At 42.7% G+C, this 20,728-nt stretch overlaps 1 protein-coding gene across 1 annotated transcript in view; it reads right to left on the bottom strand.

The window, feature by feature from the left end:
* LOC309404144 (dermatan-sulfate epimerase-like) overlaps positions 1-20,728 on the bottom strand; it is a gene marked incomplete at its 5' end in the record, with an annotated part of 201,936 nt that overhangs the window by 30,597 nt on the left and 150,611 nt on the right. The window contains one exon of the mRNA XM_081998527.1: positions 18,679-18,774. Within this exon, the coding sequence (XP_081854653.1) occupies positions 18,679-18,774 (96 nt within the window). The remainder of the gene's footprint in view (positions 1-18,678; positions 18,775-20,728) is intronic.

Genomic DNA, 20,728 nt, shown 5'->3' with positions numbered 1-20,728 from the left:
CTCTTCCAAATTCTTGTAAATGTTTTAAGTCCCCTGGCTTTCTGTTCACCTCTACTATGTATAATCAACAGTTTTAATCTTTCCTGTTGCTCTTTTAATTGCCCTCCATTCAATTGCCTCCAAGATGTTGGAAACGAACGAAATATTCCAGCTGGAGTTTTTACAAAACCAGTTCTCACTCTCTATATCTATCTACAGACTTCAATAGCTGAAGATATCAAATAGGTATTTTTATTTGTGAAGCATTTCCACAGGACATCACATAAATTCACAGGAATTCTAAAACACATCACATCCTTCAGTAGCTATGGGATCAAAACTACTTTTAACTATGTTTCCATATCCTGTTTATGACTCAGCCTTGCATACAAAACTATATTAAAATTTTAATTATTATTTATGTTAAAGTACTGTGACAGCATGTAGGAGTAACCGGCAAAGTCAACGTATGAACTTAAAAATACTTCAAGCTAAGCAATTTAAATCAATGCTTGCTTTTATATCATCTACTTACCATCTTAAGATGTGTGTACGCAGATCTCAAATGTGTATTCACATAGAAGAACTACTCTTTCATTTGCTACGGGATAAATGCCTCTGTGCTTGTAGACCTGAATTGCACTGCTCTACCCCGTAGTCACACCTCACTGCAGACCAATATGCTGTTCATTATTATTGGTACAATTCTGTTATGCCTGCTGCTTTCCTCCTTTATCTCATTATCTATGGTTTATATATATACATATATGTAGCATATAGTTTCTCTGTCTATGTATCTATCTATCCAGCCACAAATATAATACCTATGTATCCAGATGCAGCTGGTTTTCTTCAAGGTACAAACTTGGAGAGACAATAAAATGTATTGTCCTATAGTTCCTTTGGGGTAATTACTACTGTCTTCACTGCTATCCAGAATACTCTTGACAAAAAGTGACAATTACATTTTTATGGACAGAAGCCTCAAATGCAGATGGAGTTAGAAGGCTACATTATTCCTGCAAAATTTAGCTACTCACAATTGGCTTGACCAATTTGTGTGAGTAGGCATCAACACAACCATTAAATTACAGGTTAATTATGAAATTTAGAATTGTGTAATCTCATTTCTGATCTTGAGTTGTGCAGGCATGGCTCTTGCAGCAGAACTGAAACCTGACACATTGTTTTTGCAAATGTGATGTACTGGGGTTAAAAGGCTTCAAAATGATGTGACATCCACAGAAATGCTTTCAAGCAACTTTTGAAAGTACTTTAATAACTCTAGGCAGCCATTTGATTAGAAGACTTAAGAGGACATGCCAGATTTATATCAAACATTGAGCATTTTTACTATTTCTGATAAAAACCACAAAACCAAAACAAGACCATATACCAGGACAACTGTGGTGAAAGAACTCTTACATTAAAATTATGTTTGTCTGGTATGGAGATACAATACCCGCCTGAGTCAAGCGACTGAGATACCTACAATCCTCTAAAAAAATCTTATTGCCAGTTTCGACTGTACACTCTGTCAGTCTAAGCAAGGGGAAAAACGGAAAGGAAGACCAAAGGTAACTTCAGGCTGTGTACATAATGGCTGCATTGTGCCTGGGCTTTCACACCTGACCGTGTCCCAGGAGCGGATGAAAGCGTGATATCAGCACCTGATGCAAGAAACTATTTCCAACGTTCTGCCCCTCATGTGATTCCCAAAATGACCAGACCCCTCCAGTGAGCTTTCCGCTACCAACACTTCGGTTCTGCTAAACTTCTACCGACAAAGCATTCATGAGCGAGGTCCCAGGTGACATCAGCTAAATTTCTTTTTTCCTAGCAGGCTTTAATCTCCTCCTCCGCTCTGCTCTGTTCCCATCCTGAGCAGATAACGGAGTCCGGCCGAAGGGCAGGGCACAAGTACATGGGGTTTCTGCTAACACAGCTCTGTCACACCTCACCAGATCCCTGCTGGGCTTAGCTGGGCTAACGGGTATCGGTACAAAGCTTACCCATCTAAACAGAAAAGCAACTCAAAGGAAAGGCTTTCCGCCAAATATTGAGTCTATTTATAATAAATACATGGCTACAGTCTTGAACACAAACTGGCACCATGGTTTAACAGCTTTAGGGGACTACACTACTGTAACTAAGCTCCATCTACCTCAGCTAACGGAGACAGCAGAGGAGGTGTAAACAAGGACAAACTTGCTGCTGAGATATCATATGTACCAATTAAATACAACTTGCTAAGCAAAAGTCATATTCTCTTTCACTCTCCAGACACTTGGATTACCAAGTCTAAACGAGGAAACAATGGTTATGGAAAGTTGTTTCTTTCTTTATGTTTTTGATCCCTTCAGAAAAAAAAAACCCATCAGGGAAAATGGGCTTTATTTCTTGCAAAATTGTCCAGGAACAATAGCAGTAGTAACTAAATTTCTTTCTGCGCATTGCTAGAGTATGTTGTGGGTGCCAGATGTGCAAGTTTCCACACACAAGCCTAGGAATGTGACTCAGTTTTAGCTAAATGTAATCACTTCTGGGAGAAGGGACACTTCAGTTCTACAGACTCGTTTACAGCCCCATTTAACCCTAGTTCTCACTGCTCAGGCTGCCAGTTACTGACGGATGTGTCTGCCTCTCCACCAGCAAATAAGCTCACTACGTTCATTCACAACCCAACAGCTGCCTGGTGATGGAAACGACTTTCTACCTCCACTGATCTAGGCTTTATTTGAACTCAGTTTTGAAAAAGCCTGTGTGCTTGCTGCTATTGTACTTGAGGAAAAGAAATGTTACCCACAGACTTCATGCACGTGGTGTTTGAGATGAGCCTTTAGAAAGTACCAAAAGCGAGATGTCACTCTAAAACTAGCATTCAGCTTCTCCTTTTTACTTCTAACTGTAGAAAATCACATCTAACACATAGCTAGGTAATTAAACACATTTTCATCTGCATTGTGGTGGAGACATTTACTAAATATCTAGTTAAAGCAACTAATACAAGGTATAACAAAAACTGAGCTCACTTGGCCAATCAAAATCTATCAACTTCTACCACAGGCAATCGATTTGTTCAGTTCATATGTTTCTTCCTTTGCAACCCATATTCTCTATGACCAAAGAAGTTTTAGAAGACACTGTATATAAATATGCAGTGGAAAACCAGCACCAAGTGTCTTCTGAGGTCAGTCTCCACAGTAGATATGTCTGTTTCATGCAGATATGTTTTCAAACTGTTTTCATCCCTTGCTCTTGTATTTAAAAACAGCATTCAGCATTTTTCACAGAAATTCAAAGTTATGCAAAGTATCACAATGCTTCAAAGAAAACAGCAAAACCAAACTCTTACTTTGAATAACAAGAAAATAAAATGACATCTTATTAAAGTACCATTAGTTCTGTCCCAGTAAGATATGCTGTGATTAGTATATTTTGGCTTCCTAGTGAATTTTACAGATAGTCAAGAAAATCCCAATTCAGAACTGCTACTTTGTTGACTTCCACTAAAAACTTGGCTAATTTAGGTCACTGAAGAAACACATATAAGCAATGACACACAGTAAAAGAACTCATAGTTGAAATAATATTTAGCGCTTCTGTAGAAAAATGCACCCAAGGATCTCCAAGTAGTTATGAAACAAATTAATTAATTAAACTTCTCAACACCCCTATGAAGCAAGCAAGCACATTTATCTGTTTTATGAGGAAGGAAACAGAGCCACGGAGAGGTGGAGTGACTTGCCCGAGGCTACCCAGCAAGAGCCTTTCAGAGTAATAAACAGCATCTGAATTATTGATTCCCACTGCTGCCCTTCAGCTGAATTGTTCCTTTTTTGAAATACTGCAATGAGTTATAATAATTGTTGGCATGATAAACATAATGTGGCAATATTTTAGCCGAGATTTTCTTTGTCTTTGTTTAGACTATATTAAAACTCTAGTGTTACTTAAAATGCAATTGATCTTCCAAGGGTGAGCAAAAATCTCCAACTAGTTGAGCAATAGATCCTCTATTTCATTCACAATTGTATCTATTTCTTATGTTGCCATTGCTTATGCCCAAAAAAGAAGCTGCTCCAGCTTGCAAATGCAGGAAAATACCACAGCTTTACATTGTCTCAAGAAGGAATGACAGAAGAGCAGAGAGAATGGCTGCTTTCATTCATACCAAGTTGAATTTTAAGGGTTGGCATGAGATGCACCGAGGGATGATGCACGGCTTTCACGCAATCCTAGCTAAAGGAACTGCAACTTGCCGTCCCGGGGCTGAGGAGCCTCAGCCTCACGAGTGAGTAACTGTGGTCCCGGGTCACTTACGACTTTTCCAAGACCAAAAAAAAAAAGAAAGCGGCGGGAAGTTATACCGGGCAAGCCGCTCTGTACCCGTCTCTCCGCTTCTCCAGGTGGGAGACAGGGATGCTACCGCTTACCTTTCACACGCCCATGGCTGGGAGGCTCAACTCATCAGCGAAAGGCTCGCAGGCTCTTGCGTTAACGGTGCTACGGGAGAGCAGGAAGCTGTTAGGCACGGCGCCCAGGGCACGGCTTTAACCGGCACGTCTCCCCGCACGCACCGCCCTCGGCATCGCGGAGCCCGGCCTGCGAGCTGCCCAGCGCCTCCCGAGGGGTGCGGGTGTCCCGGCGGCCCTGCCCTGTCCCCCCCCCGCGGCCCCGCACCGCGCCGGCCCGCCGCCCGCTCCGCCGGCCACAGCCCGGAGAAGCCCGTGCCCGGCGGCGGCTCGCCGCGGGACGCCCCGGGCCCCCGCCCCGGCTCCCGCCGGCCCCCACTCACCGGCCCCACCGGCCGCTGCCGCGGGGCGCCCGCCCGCCCCTGGGGCCCGTTAACGCCCCGCGCCTTGGCGATGGGGACACGTGTGGCGAGGGTGAGAGGGGAAAGTGCCAGCGCTCCGACCCCCTCTCCCCAAATCCACCGGTAACGGTGCCCCCAGCCGCGCGCGGGCGGAGGGGCGCTCCCGGGGCCCGTCCCACCGCCGGCCGCCCCGGGGCCCGCTGCGGAGCAGGAGGGGCCGGGACGGAGGGGCCGGGAGGGGAGCGGAGCGCTGCCCCGCACCGCACGGGCACTCACCGCCGGCGGCCCCTTGCCCGGCGCTGCGCGGCCCCGCCGCTCGGCAGCCAGAAAGTTTCTCCTCCGCAGCCCCGGGGGACGGGGCGGGGGGCGGGGGGGGGCGTTTTTCAACTCAGGAAGAAAGTGACTCCCCCCTCCCGCTCCACCTCCCGCCTCCCCGCCCTCCTTCCTTACCTCTCCCCGGTCCTCCTCCGCCTCCTCCCCCCTGGCCCCGCCGGCCCCTCACGCCATGGCGGCGGCGGGCAGCGCCGCGGCCCCGCTCCAGCCGCTCTCACGGCCCCGCCGCCGGGCACACGGGCCGCGCAGCCCCCCGGGCCGGCCCGGGGCGCCCAGTTATGTCTCTCTGTGCCTATTCGCTTATCTATGTATTTATTCCTGGCGTGCACATGGATTTTTCTGGCCGCGCTCCTCCGCGGAACAGGCACGGAAATACCCTAATACTCCCTTTTAGCGGGAATTTCTCCCTTTCTGTGCAAGGGAGTGTGTTGGCCCCAACCCCGGGGTGTCGGGAATTTAGTTTTCTGCACTGGCACCACGGTTTGGGCAAGTGGAGGTTAAACCATCCACAGGGTGACCCTGGATTCACATGCAATATCCATCTCCAGTGATGTCACCGCACTGTATGAGAGTAATAGGACCTCCCATCCAAAAGTTCCCGCAAGCCAGCAATGAAACAAAAAGCCAATTTGTCAATCTGCTCTTTGAAGTACGGTGTGACTTCTTCTGTGACTGTTTCCCCTGTAAAACAGAAACGTCGAACACCATGACTGTTCAAGCCAATCACCCTGACAGGTTTTTGCAGCCACTCAGTTGAAGACACTCAGGAAAGTAATATAAAAGAGGACAAACTAAATGATCCTTTGGAACAGTCGTCTTTGCTTCTTAGTCACTATAACCAGGAAAAAGTAGGAAGTGGAGAATTTCCAATGTTCGTTGGCTCCCTGAAACTGAGCGTGTTTTATCATCTTCAGACTTCTCTACTAGAAAGAAATTAAAAATATTTACATGTCATAGATCAGGATGGTGTCCAGCTACCTGGAGTTTATGTTTCACAAAGCTTATTCCCCATTTTAATAAAATGTTTATTGATGTTACTGAATCAGTTGGTGGGCTCCAAGTGCTCAGCTCCCTGCCTTTAAAATGTAAAAACTGTGTTTCTGAGGATGGTTTTAAACAGGGTCTTTGTGGTTTACAGTGTGATTTCCTGCTGTTCTATCAAGATTAATAAACTTGTGGAAACCAGGCAAAACTAGAAACTATACATTCCCCTTCACCCCTGTTGCATTTCCCAGCCGTATCTCCTGACAGCCTTAGCATAATGAATAGGGATCCACAAGCAGTTCCTGCAAGTCTGAGTAATGCCACAGCCTGGAATGAAGCATTGCTTTTTTACCAGTAATGACATGCCTCAAAGCACTAAGTGATTCGGTTTCAGTCATGCAAACACTGGATTAATCATTACAAGATATGTTTCTAAACACCTCTTTGAATGGTATTATGCTATACTGCATTGATAGTAGAGTTGCAAAATATTAATGTTGTGACACGAATGGGCACAAGAAGAGCTACAGCTTCCTGCGGTCAGAGGAGATGTAGCTAAGAGGACAATTCTCCAGCAATTTCTAGAATCATCAGGATGCCTAAAATGATGATGAGGGAGGTGCCTAAGTACTAGTCACATGTCTGCATTGTTAGGTATTTAAATGTGTTAAGTATCTGACTCTAAGCCGAATGGACTTGGACCTTACAATTCTGAATAGCATAATGCCTGAATGGCTTTTGAAATCCTGACCTTAGTCTCTGGTTGTATCCATCTATATTTTAGGGAAACTGCGGTGTGCTGCCTTGTCACGACTGAATACCTGGACAAAGCACCCTGTGGCTCCCTCATGGCCTGGGCACCTGGGTTTCTGTCTCATAGAGGATGAGTTGGGCTGTGCTTGGGTCTTGTTCTGGCATGCATTTAGACTGTGGTGGAGATACATACACAGAGTGGAGAGCCATAAATCCTCTCTGCGTGATGTCCTCTTGTGTAAAATGGGGCTCATTTTACTTCCCAATAACTCACAGGGTGCTTATCAGGGTAAATAAGTAAATAAATTTAAATTTATAGGATTGTCTGGAGATATGTAAGAGAGGCAAGATCTGTCCATTCTAGATTAATTTCAGCATTGCCACTAATAATTTTGAAATGAGAATGACGCCAGGTTTAGAAAGCATCATGTATATGGCAGGATTGAAAAAATTAGCCTAAGGATGAGAAGATTGGGGGAAGGTGTGGTAACAGCCTTCAGCTACGTAAAAGCTGCTGAAAATAAGAAGATAATAATCTCTTATCCACATCCTCTGAGAACAGCATGTAAGCTGCAGTAAGAGAAATTTAAGCTAAATAGGAAAAAAAGAGTATTTCTAAGGGTAAATAAAGCCTGAGGGAACAGCACCTCTGTCCCTGGAGGCTTTTTAAGTACAAGTTGGACATATTTGACAAGAACAGTTCAGTTCTAGAACATCTGATGGATCTTGCCTTAGAGCAAGGGGTGGACCAAATGACCTGTCAAGGTCCTTTCCAGTCCTGTTTTGTATGTTTATGTTCAAGATGCTACTTGCATAGGCAAGATTATGGCTCCTCTTTGATCTTCCTATGCCCTTCACCTCTTTAGCAATGCGTATAACCTCCCTTGCTAAGCTTGAACCTTCTCCCTGTGATTTGCTAGCCTTGCTGCATGCCAGTGAATTTGTTGCTGATGACAGTAAGAAGAAAACAATTAAACAATAAAACAATGTCAATCTGGAGCAGAAATTCTGGGTGGGATCCACCTAACCTCTGAATGTGTCATGCACTTTTGTTCTGTACTTGCTGATAACTACCTCTGATCTAGTCCTGTTAGACTCTCTTTATAATCGCAGAGAAAAACACATACTTTCAGGCCAGAATCCATCTGACTTGTTTTAGACGTCTTCTTTAGGATGTAACAAATCAAGTCCTCAGGATACCTGTTCTTGCCACCCACTATAAAGTTCATTTAAATGACTGACCCAGTAACATACCATCATACAATTTCTACTCCCTTGGGGCTTCTGTCCCTGCTATCTCTCAATCCCTTTCTGCTCCCAAGTATCAGAACTCTAGTTTATTTGTTCCTTTCTTCTTTTTTATTGGAAAGGTCCCACTGAGATTAATACTTTCTGTAGCTGTCATTCCGTTAAATTACATCACGCAACACTGAAACATACAGCAAACCGACATTTCAGGTGGCATTACTCCAGAATGGATTTAGGAGAAGAGCTAAATTTACTTTTTGGAGCTAAAGACCATTGACTTGGCTAGGTTGTGCAGAGCATGTTCCATGGAAATCGTTTGAAAACTGTTCAGGTCAGAAACTGTTCTACTCATATGTCACATGCTCTTTATTTTTCCTTGGCCTTTATGGCAAGCAACATTACCAGGAACATGAAACGTCTGGTGTCTGTGTGACTGAGCCAAATGTATGTGGGAAATGTTGCCCTTTTCCAACAATGGCAATTTTTTTAGGTCACACACACAGAAGTCACTGTCTTAGACACCAAAGTATACAGTGCATGTCTTGAAAATGTCCACCGCATCAGAGACACTGTGAGCAGCCAGCTCTTGGTTTTGAGGTCTTGAGAACATCTGTCCTTTCTCCCCCTTATAGTAAATGATGTTTGAGAAGGGGAAACTTCCAAGAAGGCCCTGTGGTTTTCTGGCTTGCAGGAAAGGGAAATGCACTTTATTTTCCTGCTGCATTGATGAGCTGGGTCATGAGGACGTGAAGAGGGAGCAAGCCCCCATTTCTGTGCTAGGGCAGTGAGAAAGGAAAGCAGCAGGGCTGCATGAAACCACTGAAGTAGGGCTCATCCTTTCTGGAGGAGACACTAAGTGTCTGCTGATGCTTCATACATTTTAAACCTTTGGTTCTCACTTAGTCATGAAAATGGAGGCATGTTTCCTTTTTCTTTCTTTATGACTGAAAATGTTAGCCTAAAGAGGGAAGCTCTATGTCATTCAATCTTTTCCACACACACAACCTTGGCCATTTTTTTCTTTCTTCCTGCCCAGCCTATGCAACAGCACTTTTTTCTCCTTTTATATTTCCTCTGAGTGTTCTTTGTGTTTTTGTTTTTGTTTTTTGTTTTGGTTTGGTTTGTCATTTTTTTTTTTTTTTAAAGTACTTCCCTATCACTGAAGTCCTATTCTCTGTGTGATCTGTTTGGTCTCTAATTGTAAGAGGCACTTCTACTTTTGTCGTTAAGTGACAAAAATCTTCAAATGAAAAGAGAAATACAAAATTCTCCAGATTCTTTCAGTAATTCTCCAGAACAATTGATTTGCTTATGACTGTAACCCTTGTGTTCCCTTTGTCTTTTGTGTCCAGCTGTGATGATTTCTGATCTTAGCACTGTGAGCTGAAATCTGTAGGACAAGACTGTTAGGCCAATCTCTTCTTGTAGCTGAACTGCAGAATTGCATATCTGGATACTTGCATAATGCTCACCCCGCTCTCCTGCATCTGGGCTGTTCTGTCCAACTCTTCCCCCTGGACTTTATTAGTGCCACATGAAGGCAGCTCTAATTTTCAAAACCTATCCCAGTTCCAGCCTCGTATGGGGGAATGTTGGCTATCTCCTCTTTTCCAACCAGGGTGTGGACCAGACAGTGTCCTAACTTTGTTGTTGTTCCTACTACGTCTTTCAAGTTTATGAGAGTGTTGCATGATTCATACCATTTACTACTTGGGGATTTGGGGTTCTGGCTCACTGTGCAGGCAATGGGCAGAAATAGTCATAGCTCCAAAACTAGGTAATGACAAGGAGTGGCCTGAAATCTGCCCCGAGAATCAGAAAGAGTTGGAGATCTGGAAATCCTGTCTAAGCTCGTTAGGATACCTTTCTGGCTGGGGCACATTTAGCGTGGTGCAAAGCAATTTCTCTCACAGGAGGATCCAGCCAGTTGTTTCCTACAGGTCTGTCAGGTGCCAGGTACATTTGTAGAACTGGAAGGGTGCATCAGTGCCACAAATGCTTCTTCTCTCCTTTGATTGCTTCTGTATCTGCAGACTGGAAATGCTTCTCTCTTCCCCACAGATGCAGTTTTACTCTTCTACGTTGTGGCAGACAAAGCGTCAGTAGGGTAGCTGGAAGGGGAAAGCACTAGACATGTTTCCTAAACAGCTCTTCTTTGTATGTAAATGGAACATCTTTCTCTGCTTTACATTTCCTTTCTTTCCCTCTTTCTTGCTCTCACCATGTGTTCAGCCTGGCTTAGCCCGAGGCCAGCAGACACAATGTCAGATGAGAAAAAACTTCCTGCAGATTTCTTAGTGAACGGGAAGCTGCAGCATCAGTGAGGGCGAGGTAAAATCTCAGCAGGGAGAGGTAAAGCAGTCATTACGGATTCATGGTCCTCAGACATGTCAGGAAGGCAGCAGCCATAAAGCAGGCATATAGGAACTTACTGTGAAATGCCAAAAACCACCTGGATCAATAAAAAATTACGTGTCTGGTCTGTGCCTTTCAACAGCAGAATCCATTATGACAGCAGTAGGACAACACCATTTTTATTGCTTTTGTATTACTGTAGACATCAACTGCGTTTAGGTTGATCTTCTAGCAGCTGTCAGGTTGCCTCACTGGCCTGCTCCTTCTTTAGCACTTACCCTTCTTTTCTCTGGCGATGGATGATCAGAACAGGTTGGAGGCCGGGGGCACCCAGCAGCGTGTGGCTTTTCATTCAGCTGAATTGGTCGTTACTTTATGTTCTCAAATGTGTGACCTTTCTCGACATGTCAACTTCTTTCCTTCCAAACTTCTGCGATGTTATAAACTGAGCAGTATCCCCTGGGGAGCACAAACCATGAAGGCTCGTCCTAAGAGAAACCTTCTGAAGACGGACTTTGTCAGTGCTCCCTGGGAGCTGATGGCCACAATCGCCCTCTCTGCATGCCAGATATGTTGCAATAATGTTTTCCATTTGTGACACACTGTTTCAATGAATGGAATTTTAGGGCTAGCATCCACCTATTTTATGGAGTCACTTGGTGTGTGGAACGCCAAGCAGGCAGCTAAACAACTGCTGGAATTCATGAGAATATTTACAAGTTGCTTACTTATTCCCACCCCCAATTCCTGTGTTTCATCCTCCTGTGTCTGTCTCTTCCTCCTTACACTAGAGATGTATGAATGAAAAAAGTACTTCTTAGAGACTGTATTTGAACTTCTTGCTGACTTTCTCTTTCTAACCGCCTCACCCTGATTTGCTGTATCCTAGTTGCAGCCAAGACTCAAAGGTGGGATATTACATCAAACACAGGCACCAGAAATTAATTTCCACTTAAAGATAATACTTACATATGCAGCACGAGAGGATACTATAACGACCAATTCTACACACTCGATTCTGAAGCAATGGTGTCCACCAACTCTGGTTGCTCTGGTTGCGGTCATACGTATTCCCCAAGGACAGCTTCATCTCTGCTCCTAGTTGTAACGGCTTCATGAGGTTGTTGCACTGGTCTGCATCAGTAATTGGCTGTTGTGTGTGTTGTTCTGGGGCTCTCGGTATCATCCTGCTCCTGTGCTTTTGAGGGCACTGCTGTCGAATATTTCAGGGACCCCTGTAACCACCTTGTGATCGTTCACTCATACACACGTCCATATTGGTGAGCCTCTGGCAGTGCGCCCTACACAGCAATAGCTTCTGAATGTGTACGCATATGTATACATACATACATATAATACTTTTACAGTTACTTTTAATAATAACTACATAATGATGGTCATATTAATGGGAGTTATAAAATCTATTTTATTAAATTCATGTAATAGCCTTCCGGTTACAAATTTTTTTTTTTTTTCTAATTTTGTGTTTGGATTAATATTAGAAACGTACCAGGTATCTCCAAATCCTGCAGTGGAGAAAGGTTAGAGGAAAGGGGAAAACCCCATATAATATATATATTTTGGTAGTTATTATTTACTGTAATATATGTAAACTCTGTTCCGCAATACCCTCTAGCCATTTGTTGCCCCCTTGAGCTATTAATATCAGTTTATGCTGACCCTCAACCTTATCCTCCTTGAGCTTCGTATATACTCCATTCTCCATGACCTGTCTACTGCTGATCTAGGATTTCCCTGCCTACTGCCTAGGAGTGCTTAGTTTATTTAATTATCCTAAAACCCACACACTTCCTATGAAATGCAGATAATTCCCTCATTCCCTTAGTCTCTGGGTTCCCATGTCATAGGATCTTAGCCCTTAACTGCTGTCTGTTCATGTATGCATATGTATAGGCACTCAGGCCCTTTTTTCTGGGCAGCTTTGATGGAGGAAACAGGGACAGGCAAGTTCACTGCTGCTATCTGGCTCCAACGCCACTGCAGCTGCTTCAACAGCAGCCCTCCAGCAGGTATTTTTGAAGCCTTCTGTTGGTGTAACATAAAGAGTTTTTTTGAATCTCTCAATTTCATAACATCTCAATTTCATAACATTTCATAAAATTTACAATGGCATCTTCTTTCTCTGGATTAATAGAATTTGCAGACTGCTCAGCACCTAGGATTACCCATTTAAATTCCCACTGTGAGCCTGAGGTCCCAGTGAGATGGTGTAGCAAGAAAACTGCAGTTTGCAGGTATTATTCTGAGATAAGGCAAGAAAAGAGTTGCTATATTCACCTGCACTTTCATTCTTCAGAGGTGGTGGAGGCTTTAATAATTAGTCTTTTAAATGTAAATTTGTTAGGCACATGCAGTCACAATTTTCAGAGTTGCATTAATGTTGTGGTAGAAAAAGGTCTATTGATTGTTAATGGGATTGTTTTCCTAAAATATACCCTGAAAATGCTACTCTCATAAATTTTGGACAAAAACATCTATTTTTTTCCTCCTGCATACAGTGTAAAATTGTTTATGATTTTCTTCACTCTTAAAAGGAACATAAGTTCTTCAAACCCGTAAGAGGAAATCAAACTGAGTGTTTAAGTGTTTGTGCTCAACATTTAGTAGTTGATGGAAAATAGAAATACTTTTCTGCCCAGGCCATCAGAGCTGCGGTGGGTGCTGTGCAGACTGCTATTCCATTCGTGCCGCTGCCATTCTGTCTTGTACCCTTTAATTTGCAAAAGGGGCTGGAAGCCATAACACTGTTTTGAAGTGGCTGAGATGGTTTCTCACCCCAGTGCAAGTATTTAAAAGTCGTTATGACTATGCGTGAGAGAACGACGTATGCACTCTGGCAGCGTGAGTGGGAAGCACGAGGGATTTTTTAGCACAGTTCTGATTAAATCGGTTTAGCTGCGGCGGGGGCAGAAGTTAGACGCGGTGCTTCAGATGTTTGCCCTTCTGTGAACTGTGACATCTGGTCAGCTGCAAAACCTCTGTGGTCTTGCCATGCTTGCCAGAGATCTTGCCGTGGGTACCCACCTCATACTGAAAAGATTTCCCTTACAACTTTGTCCTATAGTCAAGAAAATGATCGGTCACGCTGGCTACAGAACTAGTCCATTGACCTGTAGGAAGGAATCCCCAGTTTGCCCTGTAAAGATGCTGGCACGCTTTTCAAGCTGGAAATCTGTGAGTCTGTTTAACTTCCTGGATTCCATCTTATTTTGGCCCTAATCCAGGCTCTGTTTTCAAGTCAAGCATTTCTATTTATAAAGCTTACGGAAAAGCGGGATTTGTTTCTTGCACTGAAAGCATTCAGAAGAAAACCTCTCTTTTTTAATACTTTTTTTCTCTCGCCTGTGACTCACCAAGGGGGTTTGATGTTCCACTTATTCAGAATTGCAGGGGACAAAATTATAGGCAACTAGATTTCTAATGGGATTGAGCCTTTCCCCCGGGGGCGTTCTGCATCGGCTACGTGCCTGCTGGAAGGGCTGGTTCGTGGGCAGTTGCTGACAATAGAAGTCTGTGGCTACGCCATTACAGCCATTACACCAGTATAGCTGTTGCTCTCTGCAGAGATAAGGTTCCTGTAGCTTAGCCACGTGCTTACCCTCCTAAATCTGATGCTGTGCTTCAGCTGAAATACTATCTGCCTCCAAGCATGTGTACAGAAAGAGGCATATTGTGTTTTAAAAGTCAGTCTCTTAAAAGTACCAGAAAACTTTTCTGGCTCCTTCCATGATGCTGAGGATCAGCAGGCTGCCCCATGCTGTGCCCCCTTCCCAGGGAAGTCAGAAGCAACATCTTCCCATCAGATCCCTTGCTGTATGGTGTAGTGTGTGAGATTTGTACTTTTTGCACAGAAGTGACTTTATTTCTAAACCTGATTTTCTAAGAAACTGTACCGTAAAGCACCAAGGTTGTGTACAGAAGTGTGTTTTACACTTACTGCTTTTTTGTTCCCTGTGGCGGCAAAAGAAATTTGACGTGAAAGCTCAGTCACTGCTTCTCACTGTTGGCATCTCTCTGCTAATTCACATATTCTTACACTCTGCTGCCATTTGCCTTGGTATGATTTAATGCATACTTGGCCTCAGGAGGAAAGACTTAAAGGTGAAGCTACAGTATTTATTTGGTGTGTGATTGGACAAGTCATGGCCCAATACTTCAAGCAAGGTCACTGTGAGAAATGTAAAACCACATCTCTACTGATAGCAAGAAAGAAAATTACGAGTTATATGTTGTTCCACATAGCTAGAAAACACAACTGAGCATCCACAGGAGAGAGAAGCACTCCAGGGCCAGGTTGGAAACTATTCATTTTGCCAGGGCAATAGGTGTTGGCCATGCCCCACTCCTCTCTCAGGATGAATTAGGACTCCTGGTAGGAAGAAAAGTGAGGTTTCTACAGGAGAACGACTGTTTCTCAGGAAAAAGACAAGTGAACAATTTTGAATTCAAGCAATCACAGCTGTGATGTTCGATAACCCAGCCTTTACTGGGTTATTACGTGGCTTCCAACATGGCTGTAGCCAGATCTGATCCAGGGTGCACTAAGGCCAGTGATTCGGGGCTGGGTGAAGGTTTGTATTTATTTTCCCTCAAATAAAGATCAGCGCTGTGTATTGCGTGTGGTAGATGATTTTCTGAATTCTATTTTACAATACACCAACCACTACGTAATCTCCAACTTGCCAGTGAGGTATGCTACATTTCTTCAATTTCTAAAGTATCTGTCAAAAAGATTGTTAAAAACCCTAGAGCCTGTACAGCTGCTGGCAAAAACATGACCTAGGAGGACATGGCAGGCACTGCTTTCACTTGTCATAGCGAAATGGTCATATTGTTTTCAATCGTGATAGCCAACTGCTACTATAAAACGTCATGCTAGGTAATGTGAGCAGGGCTAAAGGGTATTTATTTGAACGCAGAGAACATTTGGAGCATTATGGGTCATTGCAGGAGATGGATGAGACCAGTGGTTACACAGCATCTCAAGCCCCAGGACACTGGAGGGCCAGTCCAGCCACCTCGCCTGGAGCTCTGGAGCCCTTCTGCACCCCAAAAGTTCTGCCCATTGCACATCTGTGTACAAACCCCCCTCTTTGTGTTACCACATCCCCATTTTATAGCTGTTTTTTCCCTAGGTAGGCTGCCATGCCAGGCTGGACAATGGCTGGTTGCTACTTACGCAGATTTGAACCAGTTTTGGTTCCCGGTGCCCATCATCAGACAAATTTTCCTGAGAATTCCCTTAGGAATTGCTCCAGTGCTGCTTCACTGTCACACACCTGGGACTCAGGTGAGCTGGAGAGCCCCAGCAGGCTGGGGAGGCAGCAGCCTCAGCGCCGGCGCCCAGCCGTGCCCATACCTGTCTACCATGGATGAGATACCTGCATTCGTTCATGCAACTTTTACTCACTGGGGATTAAGAAGCCTTTAGCTTCCAAGAACAAGCCCTGTTCAGGAAACACTTGCAGCGAGCTCTGCTTTGCATCAAAGCTGGCTTCCCTGTAGGTATTAAAGGTATTAATTTATTAAAGGTATTAATTTATACTAGTTTTTGGTTGATTTATATGTCTTTTATTCTGAATGGGTCAAGTTTTGCTTTGTTCCAGGCTGTAGCATGAACGTCTCCTTGCACTGCTTTGTGATGAGCTTGTCTTCCTTTTTTTCTGTTATAGCTTTTTGCTATAAAGTAAATTCAGAGAACATGTATTTTTTTCAGAAATAAATTCTCTTTATTTTAAAATTCAGACACATGTGCTTTATACCAAAACAGATGGCAAAAGAGACCTGGTATTCATCTCTGGTTTTAAGCAAAACTGTGGCTTTCAGGGCTTTATAACCAGACACGGTGATTTTAATGAATCTTTACAACTTTACGTCTCCCTGCCAATACTCAAGACCTTTTTGCAGGCACTTCAGCAATCTTTCTGTCAAGGGCCTCTCACAACAGAATCCAAGAAATTTCAGAGATTTCCAGGCGTTAAAAAAAAAAAAAAAGAGAAAGAAAGAAAAAGCAAAGATAGTGTCTTTACAGTGTCATGGTAAATATGGCCAACTCTAAGAAATTTCTGCCATGTGTATTTCGTCTCCTTGGTCTGTCAAAAACAGGTACCGTCACCTCCCAGTTGAGCAAGTCCATATATATATTTTTTTTCTGGTTAAGATTTGTGTTCAGGCTGTCCTTAGAATCTGTCACCTTTCCATAAAAAAAAAAAATAATACTGCTTCGCCACCGAGATGCCAGGAATCAAGGACTTTTACTTAAATGATTTTCACTCTAATTTTCATTAACAATTCAATTTTAATTAATTTTCTTTAAAAAACAAGAAAAAAATCCCCAACCTACAAAAATCAGTTTCAGATTCAGAACAACAAAAGCGTGAGGCTACACAATATTGGTTTAGGTCATAACCCAGTTAGAAATTATTTGCAGAGAATTACTCAATTCAGGTTAGAATTTCAAATGATGCTGTAATCAGGGATCTGAGATTTTAATCTGTGTATCTCTCTGCTTAATACAAATCATACCCTTATTATGAGCCAGATTTGCTGCCCAAGACATTGATGCTAATTTAAAAAATTCAAAATAAACTCAAGTATTACTTATTATTACCTTCTTAAGTCAAATATTTTCAGCCTATAGCTTATGAGGAGGAGAATGGCACTTTCGTTTCCTTCCTCACCTGCCTTGTTTTAAGGAAGGTTCTTCTCAATTTTTTCCTCATTTGTTTTATGTTTCCCTTTCAAAACAACAATGCCTAATGTTAAATTAGAAATGTTCCATATTACTTGTAGGTATACTGGAATGTAAAAATAACATCCTATGTAAATTTATTTCCTATGTAGGAAATAAAAAGCTGGTATCTCAGAAATGAAGTGGAATGGTGTTTGTGTCTGATTCTGACACAACTTATTTTAACTGGTGAAGCTGCAAAAATATAGTGAGCTGCGGTGACCGAAGTTCTGTGTTAACACAAGTTAAATCCATTCTGATAATTGTCTAGGCCGGAGAAAGTAAATCCTTTTTCTTGAAAACAAGAAAATAAAGTTTCTGTTTATTGTTCTTCAAACTTTGAGGGAAATTTATCCAAAATTCTGCCATCCCAGTGGGACAAAACTGTTGACTAAACAAATACCTTTGACACGTTTTTGTATCTGCTACCCTGCATTAGTTATGGAAGGCTCCCTGTCCAAACCGCTGGAGAACAGGTCTTCAGAACTGAATCCACGGAGAAAAGGATGCCCGTTTGCTTAAATTAGCCAATAAGAAAGTACATATTCAGTTTACATCTTCAGTCTTGTGTCTCTTCTGGGCTGAGGCTGTACTTAGCAAAGATGGCTCTATATAGCTGGGTGCTATATCCTTCCTACTCTTGGAAGAATTTCCCAGGGAGGTGGAGAATGCGGGTTTGAATCCACTTAAGCTGAGAAGGGAACTGTACACGGGTTTCCCTCCTTCTGTGGAAGAGCTCTGATTCTTGAGGTATTGAAGACCAAAGGAGGAAAAGGCATGTAGGGACCCTTACTGTTGAATAGTGGCTAAGCACCTTCAGGAATACGAAGCATGCGACAAAGGCTTTCAGGACTGTCAGTCTGCATTTAGCTGCCTAAATCCCATGCAAGTCTCTTTTTGGGTATGGTGCATGCTTCTCTTTGGGCCTCAGTCTTTCTGTATCTCCAGGAACAGTTACAATGAGAGAATAAATTCCTCAGAGCCTGCAAAACACTGATCTATGGTGATAACCTGGGCTGTACAAGGTAACTCTTAATGAAATATGGCTGAAGCTTTGGTTAATGTCTTTCCTGGGGCTTACGGTAGCAACAGCCATCGCCTTAAATAAAGATAGTACTGCAAATGGCCTTGAAAATATAGAATATAACTTGGGATGAGTTATTACTAGTACATTTCTCTTGAAGGCTTTGGGCAGCGCACGGAAAAAGCCAACAGCACTTTGCAAAAGGTAGTGGTGGTCAGAGATTTAGAGGGAAGGATGCATTGCTCACCTGTTCTGGCTGGACTAGAGCAACAAGTGAAACACAAGTCTACACGGGAGTCTGCTTTAATCCATCATTCTATTTTATGAAGCATCACACAGCATTTGCACCAACTAGCATTTGATAGCAGTTTAAGTACGGGCCACAGGGTTATTTAAGGAAAAAGCCGACAACCTATTTCATAGTCACTGGCTCCTCATTTGGCAGCAGTGCTCTTGGAGGGCTTGGGTAGTAGCCGGCAGTTGCTGAGCTATTTGAGGAAAATCGTGTAAATCTGTAATCCAGCGGTAAATCTGAAAGACAGAAACATACCATGTTTGATTAGCAACACAGCCCGTATCACATTAAAAATAAGCCTGTGGTGAATAGCAGTACTTCTTAAGCCCTTGAGCTGTTTGCTCACCAGCTTTAGAACTCAGATTGTGTGATTACATATTTATTTGACATCTTCAGCTGTCCAAAGGATTGGCTTTCAAAGTTTACTCAACTGCAGCAAAGGTTATTCAGTTCCTTGATTGCTGAAATAATGCTGGTCATAGAAAATGATTTAACTAATGCTTAAAAAGTAAACAAAAATTTTCATTAAGCCTAGATGGAATTTTCCCTCTAGAACACTTTCAACTTCATTCTTCAATTTGTCACCTTTCTCTTTTCTGTCAGCAATCTACTCACAAGAGGGCTATGTTTAAAACAAAGAAGCCCATTTCTTTTTTTTTTCCCCAAGGCTATTATAGCAAGATTCCCCAAAGGCACCCGCTCTTTGACCTTCTTGCAGTCCAGTGTTAACAACATCATTTTGTACCAAGCGTTCTTAGAAATCTGCACTTGTAACTTGGTGTACTCATCACTTCCAGTCTGTAAAGAACACTAACGCATTAAAATAGTTCTGAACAGTCAAAGCTTTCTTTTCTGTAGCTTTTTAAAAAAAGTCTTTACTGCCAGCAGTGACCCGCCCACCCTCACGGCCAGAAAACTGATACTTCCCATGCTCACCTCATATTCAAAGTTCAAGAAACCAAATTAAAAAAGCACACAAATAAAACCTTATTCAAGAAGCAACTAATCTTCCAATAAATGAAAAAAACCAACAAACCCAACAAAAAAGGGTTAGGTCAAGTTGTCTGTTTAGAGCCAAAACAAAACATAAAACCTATTACTCAGCTCATCTGAACAGCAAGTTATTAATGACAACTCTTTTTTTTTTTTTCCTAATTTGGAGTAAATTTGGGGTGATGACATCCTGTCACTATATGCTACAATACTGTTTTTTTTTTTTTTTGCGCTCAGCAGCTTTTGTGAAGGAGAAAATTACAGTCTTAGCAGTTTCGGCACAAACAACAGGAAGTTCACGTCTGCCTCACAAGCGATTCACAGGCAGGCACCAGGACAGCATCCAGGTCCACAGCTTCAAAAGGGTATTAAACCTACCTAAAGCAAGCAAATTGGTATTTGGATCCATCTGAAAGATCAGATAGAGGCTGGAATAAAGTAGGAATGGGAGGAGACTTGATTGGAATTGATTTATGCTTTATGAAGTGGGTTACTTCAGCGTGTCAAAGAAGTACATTTTCTCATTTCGTCTGCGCCAGTGGAATCTCCGGAGCCTGTTCTGAGCACGGCAGAACAGGCAGATGTTTTTTCAGCCTGCGGAAGGCCCAATGGATTTACTGGCTGCTGAGTCTATTTATGACAGCTCTGTATAAAACAAAGGTTTCCAAAATAACAAATCATAAGAAAAAAGAAAGCAAATATTTCTGAATATCTTTATGAGCTATAAAAATTAAATGCCATACAGTTACTTTTATACAAAAGCTTTCACCAGCTTTTCAGTTTAGCAGTCTGGAGGGTCCCAAGAGTAGTTTAACCAAAGAGCAGCACAAATGGGGCAGACGGTGCAGAGTTGCTTATGCTGAAGAAAAGAACCGGTTGGAACAAAATGGTAATTTTCTTGATATTGCCTGGAAAACTAGCTTTACACAATTAGCTTAAACACCAAACACATTCTATATACAATGCACAAGAGTCCAAAATAGAATAATAACTTTTTTACATATTCAAACCCTAATCTAGCCATTTAAATATTGTTTTTGTCTGAGCAAGCTGACTTTGGAGGATGATCAGAAGGTATCCATATGTAAAATTGTTGCCCAAGGCATCACTGAAAGTTGCACGAAGCAGATATTATTCTTCACCCACTAAGCAGATTTTATATATCCTAAACATAGTAAAAATCTTCCTCTATTTCCA

Source organism: Phaethon aethereus, assembly GCF_964289735.1.
Source record: "Phaethon aethereus genome assembly, chromosome: 3".
Classification (NCBI taxonomy): Eukaryota; Metazoa; Chordata; class Aves; order Phaethontiformes; family Phaethontidae; genus Phaethon; species Phaethon aethereus.
Note: the sequence above shows the minus strand (reverse complement) of the source record. Positions and strands in the feature narration are given on the sequence as shown.